General features: G+C 46.5%; 1 protein-coding gene across 2 annotated transcripts; it reads right to left on the bottom strand.

Moving 5' to 3' along the window:
* Positions 1 to 6: 6 nt before the first annotated feature.
* MYF6 (myogenic factor 6) lies at positions 7 to 1519 on the bottom strand. 2 transcript variants are annotated; one of them, XM_019516692.1, is made up of 3 exons: positions 896 to 1519; positions 646 to 736; positions 7 to 148 (listed from the first exon to the last, which is right to left on the bottom strand). In XM_019516692.1, exons 1-3 carry the CDS (start codon positions 1412 to 1414, stop codon positions 27 to 29), a joined length of 732 nt encoding a protein of 243 aa, XP_019372237.1. In that variant the 5' UTR covers positions 1415 to 1519; the 3' UTR covers positions 7 to 26. The 2 variants fall into 2 exon arrangements, with proteins under 2 accessions (XP_019372237.1, XP_019372236.1); XM_019516691.1 differs by having other exon boundaries at positions 7 to 736.
* Positions 1520 to 6037: the final 4518 nt, after the last annotated feature.

The following is a 6037-nucleotide window of genomic DNA, read 5'->3' as shown; positions in this document are numbered from 1 at the left end:
CGGGGAGTCGCCTCTGCCCGGCCGGCTCACTTCTCCGCCAGCTCCGCCCCGCCGGGCAGCTTGGGCTCCTCGGAGGAAATGCTGTCCACGATGGAGGAGAGGCACCGCAGGCTGCTGGAGGCGGAGGAGTCCCCGGCGGAGCCCCCTGCTTGGGGACACAACAGAAAGAGAGAGGAGAGAGGCACAACGACACCAGCGCGGGCGAGCCTCGGCCTCGGGATATGCGCGTGGACACACGCGCGCACACACACACACTACAGCATCACGGGGAGCGGGGGGGGGGTGTGCGCGTGTGTGTGGAGGACGCAGTGGAGCACCACGAGAAGCAGGGGGGTGTCGGGAGGTGGGTGTGTATGTGTGTGTGGAGGACACACTGAAGCACCAGCAAGAGCAAGGGTGTGTGGGTGTGGGCGACGCACACACTAAAGCACCACGAGGAGCCGGGTGTGCGTGCGTGGGTGGTCGCGGGTGTGTAGGACACGCTGAAGCACCAGCAGGAGCAAGGATGTGGGGGGGGGTGCTCGTGTAGCGGACACACAGTGTGAAGCACCCCGAGAAGCAGAGCCCGGGGCGCCCCGGGGCCCCGCGCTGCACACCCCCACGTGAGCACGCACACGCACGCGCGCGCGCGCAGCTGCCCGTTACCTTCCCTGGGGCTGGCGGGCAGCGCTCGGGAATGCTCGGACAGGCGCTGCCACTCGGAGCCGCAGGTGCTGAGGAAGTCGGCGCCGGGGAGCTGAGCGGCCGGGCCGGGGGAGAGGAGGGAAGGCAGGATTAGCCGGGAGCCGGGAGCCCCCGCTGCCCTCCATGGCCCGCACGGCCCCGCTCCCCGCGGAGGGGCAGGCAGGCGGGGGGGGAGGGTCCGCACGGAGCTGGGGGGCAGCGCCGCGCTTACGTTTCCCTGCTTGGGGCTGAAGCCGAAGGGCTCTCCCCCCATGTCCTGCAGCTTCTCCTGCTGATCTAGCCTGTGCAGCAGGTCCTGCAGCCGCTCGATGTAGCTGATGGCGCTCCTCAGGATCTCCACCTTGGGCAGGCGCTGGTTGGGGTTGGCCACGGTCCTCCTTTTCAGAGCCTCGAAGGCTTCGTTGATCTTCTTCAGCCGCCGCCTCTCCCGCAGGGTGGCCGCTTTCCTCCTGTCCGTGGGGGCCGACTTCCTCTTGCAGGTCTTGCAAGCCCAGATCAAGCACTGGCCGGGGCAGTGCGGGGGCTGCAGCCCCGGGGGGGCCAGGACGTGCTCTTCGCCACTGCTGTCGCTCCCGGCCTCCGGGGGCATTTGGTCCTGGCAGGGGGACAACGTGCCGTCGCTGCCCGGGTACAGGGGGGACCCCTCGGCCATCTCCAGCTGCTGCAGGGCTCCATTGTCGCCATCCAAGTAGAAGAAATAGGAGCCCGTCTCGAAAAGGTCCATCATCATGCTCTGCCCTCGGCCTCTCTGCCTCTTGCAGTGGGGTGAGAGGCTCAGAAAAGCCCCCGAAGGAATTTAATTAGTGCAGTGACATAAGTCTCCCTGCTTTATATATAGTAGCTGCTGAAACTCTATCCAACTTTTAGCTGTCGCGGTGCATCACCCTCCAAATCTGCTTCCAGCCAGTCCCCTGGGTGCTGTCCTGAGAACATCTCCTATTTAGAGAGAGCAGGGGAGCAGCCAGCCTGGCCCGAGGCTCCTTGCAGTGGGCAGCCCTGGCTGTGGGAACCGCACTGGACCGGGCGGGCAGGGGTCTGAGACAAAGCAGCAGGGCTTGCAGCTGAAACTCCCCTCCTCCCTTGGTGCTAAGTATAGAGCTCCACAGAGGGATTTCAAAGGCAACTCCAAATAGCCAGCTTAATATCTGCAGAGTCCCTGCTATTTTTTTTTTCCGCTTTCCAACATGCCATTCCTGTGACCCAAGACATTAGTGCCAACCCAAGGTTAGCAGGAGGGGTGCACATTTCTTGCAGGAAAGCTGCCCAGCAATAAACTTTGGCTTTCACCATTGGGCAGAGGCTCCTGGGTGGAGCACTACACGCTATTGCTAAGTTAAAAATAATGGAACTTTTGGATGTTGTTTGTACCTGGAGGGGACTTGAAGCAATGCAAAACTCTCAAACTCTTGATTCAGAGATGGTAGTCCAACTAAGAAATTGCAATTAAAAATATCTTTCTTCGCAAGCTTTTGGGCACACCCTTCTTCAGGCTGAGGGAAAATTAAAGATGGTAAAAGTCCCCCATAGGTAGAAAATAAAGTTTATTTGGAGGGAACTAAGACACAGTTATTGCTCCTCCAGGGAGCTGCGACTCTCTGAAAGGGGGCACATCCATTCAAAAGAGTTTTATCAATCAGACTTAGGCTCATGTCCTAGCTGCCTCAACCCACTGCAGCACATGAGAGATGCAGCATCGCATTTAGCTGAACTCATTTATAGTTTGTAGATATTTCCAATAAAACATGGGGGAAAAATGAGACACCTAAGCAAGCCCATGAATACAGGCTAACCAAACCAATTAAATACCCTGCAGAATCAATCCCTTTCACTTCTGTTAATTTCTCCCGTGCTATAATGGAACTGATCCTGATCAGCAGAAACACTGTAAACTGATTCTTCCACTGATATTAGAGGCTCAATGGGATTTTTTAAACTAAATTTTGCAAGATTAGGCTACATATTTGCCCTAATAAGTCATGATGCCATCTGGTTTTGAATGAAACAAGAAACGCTTAGATGTTCAATTTAATACTTTCAACATAAATTATAATGTAGGGGGTCTAGGAAAATTATTGTGGTGTGATTTTTAGCTAGTAGATGCTTAGTATCTCTTCCTTGGATCGCAGAAATGTGGAAGAGGCTGTTGAGGGCCAGACACAGGAACACTTAGAGATAATGTGGCTGATGAATAGCAAGTGATTTTAGTCTGTTCTCTCTGCCTTTTCCCCCTTTAGATGTCTTGCAGTTTTATCATAAACATTATAACAATGCTCCCAAGTGGACATACAGTTTGTTTTTGCTTATTACTACTTTGACTTGAGGTGAATGATTTTAATAGGAATTTCAAAGATATTTTCAATAAAAAAATGTTACAAAATACTTTATAGAAAACAGAAAGTTTGCTAATGTCCATAGTTGTTCTTAAATATTGTTGCAGGTAAAAACAATTTTAAGCTAAATGAATTCCAGTCTAAAAAATATGACTACTGTACAACTAGCTATCTGGGCGGTTGAATGATCACGGCCTTGAACTGAGTAATCAGCAGCTAGGAAGGAGACCAGCAAAGACTGCACCCAGCCTCACACAGGTGACAGAGTCAATGCCTCAAGCTGTCAATAGTGTTACCACTGAACAGTGTGGAAGAACATTCTGAGATTGATCTAGGATAGTGGTTCTCAACCTTTTAGACTTAAGGCATACCTCAGAAATCATTAGACATTAGCTTTCACTCTCTCTCTCTCTACTTTGGACAAATTATAAAGCAATTGTTTGGTTGCGAAGAACTCAGAAAGGCCACAACAGGTCACAATGTTTTTGACACTATGGATACATGTTTTAAATCTCTGGGTTTATCTTATGAATCACATACAGGTGTTTACACACCCAACAGTACTAATATTGCATGGCACTCTGGTTGAGATTCACTGTTATTTGAGGGCTAATAGCATGGATACAGTTGTTATATCATTGCTTGCTGTCTGCACTGGAACCATACGAGTGGTGATTGATGTGATGACGTGACAGATAGCCTTTCTCCTAGCAGGTGCCATGAAATGGTGCTGTGATCAACTGTGCACCACAGTGAACCTTTTAATGTGTGTAGGGTGCGTCCCAGGGCATCCAAACAGTGGGTAGCCTGTCAAATTCCTCTAAGCAAGTCAGCTGCTCCTACTGATGTCAATAGGAGTTCTTGAGTAAAAGAAGAAACAAAAGACCAAGCCATCCCATCCTCCAGCAGTTATTTACTGGGAGTAAGAGACAACTGTTCTAGTACCTCACTATAAAACAGGGCCAAAATATATACGTATGCTATTGAGGGGGAAGTTCAGCTTAAGCAAAAAGTGTCAAATTTGATCTGAAAGCACGTCCCATTTGGTTTGAAATTTGCTATAACCAACACCATAATTCTCTCTCTCTCACACACACAATTGCAAGCAATGAGTGTTGGAATACAGCAAGATAACTCTAATGGTACTGCCTAGTATTATAATAGAAGAAGCCAAAGTTGAGTGCTCATTCAGTTTCTACTTACAGGCTATTTTCCCTCTGTGCTTCACTTCATAATCTACTGGATCCAAATTAAGACACCAGACTTCGGGGGACACCAAGAAAGGGAAACCGAGAACTCATAGTTTATATTTTAATCTTTATTTTTTAAATTTTGTAATATTTTTATATTTTAATAGGAAGCTAGGGCATGGGATCTATAGGCCAGGATCTCTTGGGTCATCAAGTCCCAAGGGTGATTAATGAAGAATGCCATAAGTAACCTCCTAATAGTTCCCCCTTCAGCACAACCTGTTTCATCCTCTCCAGTTAAGTCCTTAGTCACTTTACTCAGCACAACTGGATTCATTCTGTATAGCCAGTTCCTTACATGCTTTACGGTTCTTGTACCAATCTCCCATCTTTTCCAGCTGAACTAATACTTTCCCATATGGCATCATATCACATGCTTTACTGAAGGTCAGACAGAACAGATCCACCACATTTTCCTCAGCTAGAAAATACGTTATCACATCACAGAACTAGACCAGGGTTAATCTGGCATGACCTACATTTGGTAACACTCTTTTCATTTTATCCTATTTTCAATTTATCTTAAATTATTATTTCCTTCAAAAGTTGCTCTTATATCTCACATACTATTGTGGTCAGATAAATGGGTTTGTCATTGCACAGAAACATTTTTCTTCTTTCTTTAAAAGGGGTCTTACATTTGCTATACTCCTAGCAGAAGGCATCACTCCCCAATTTGACAGATTATTACAAAACTCTTGCTACCAGACCTGCAAGTTTCTTGACCAATCTGACCTAAGTATATTAAGTTATCTGATGTTTGTATCTCTTCAGCTCTGGTCATTTCCATACCCTCATTCACATTAGTCCCCATTATCAACATCAACCATCCTTATTACAAATTGAGGCAAAATCTTAATTTATTTTTTGAACCACCCTTAAAATATCTTTACTTTCTATCCTATTCTCACTACATAGCAGATCTGTTTTTTGTCTTTTTTATTTATATAACTAAATAATATTTATTTATAAAACTAAATAATATTCTTTTTTTATTTATATAACTAACTAATATTTTATTGTTTATCTTTTATTATTATCTTGACATTTCCTTTTCAAGTTCTAACTCTTTTGACTTTTAGCAATTCTTATTTTATCTCTGCACTTTCTGACCTCCAAAATGGCCACTTTGCAGTGAGGACATAAGGTAAATCATTTGACTGAGAAGAGAAAATCCTGAAAATCTTTACTAAACTCCCACCTACTGGGCCGGGAAAGACAGACCAGTGCTCCACAATTAACTGAGAAAGAATCATATAGTTGCTCAGCTTACTTCTGTGTTAAGAGCCACAGGGCATACCTTCAGAAGTCCTAATGACACACAGGGGGAAGCAGGGCATTAGGGAGGATCCAGGATCTGCCTTCACAGTGAGGCAGCTCATACACTATCCAGTCTAGCTCAGTGGCTCCAACCTGGATGCTATCACCTGAGCTAAGTCTCTAGTGAAGACATGTCTACAGATGTAGCAAAATAACACAAACCTTTTGAATGCTTATGCTGTGCCAATGTAAAGCGACACAGTAATTTGATAAACTTTACTACTGTAAACCCCACTTTATGCCAGTGCCTCCTGTTTACCCTAGGGGCCTACACAAGTATTAAGTGCATAGTCCATTAGTTCAAACATCTGTAGGGTAAATTAGACCTTCAGCTTTATATGCACATTTACAGTACTCAATATGAGAATATAAAATATTCCACTGAATCATCACAATAATCTAAATGACTAACAAAGGATAATTTGATATTGTTAAAACACCTTTCTAGGATGA

The sequence above is a fragment of the Gavialis gangeticus genome, unplaced genomic scaffold (assembly GCF_001723915.1).
Source record: "Gavialis gangeticus isolate Ggan-Ray unplaced genomic scaffold, GavGan_comp1, whole genome shotgun sequence".
NCBI classification, from domain to species: Eukaryota; Metazoa; Chordata; order Crocodylia; family Gavialidae; genus Gavialis; species Gavialis gangeticus.
This window is presented reverse-complemented; position numbering and strand designations above follow the sequence as displayed.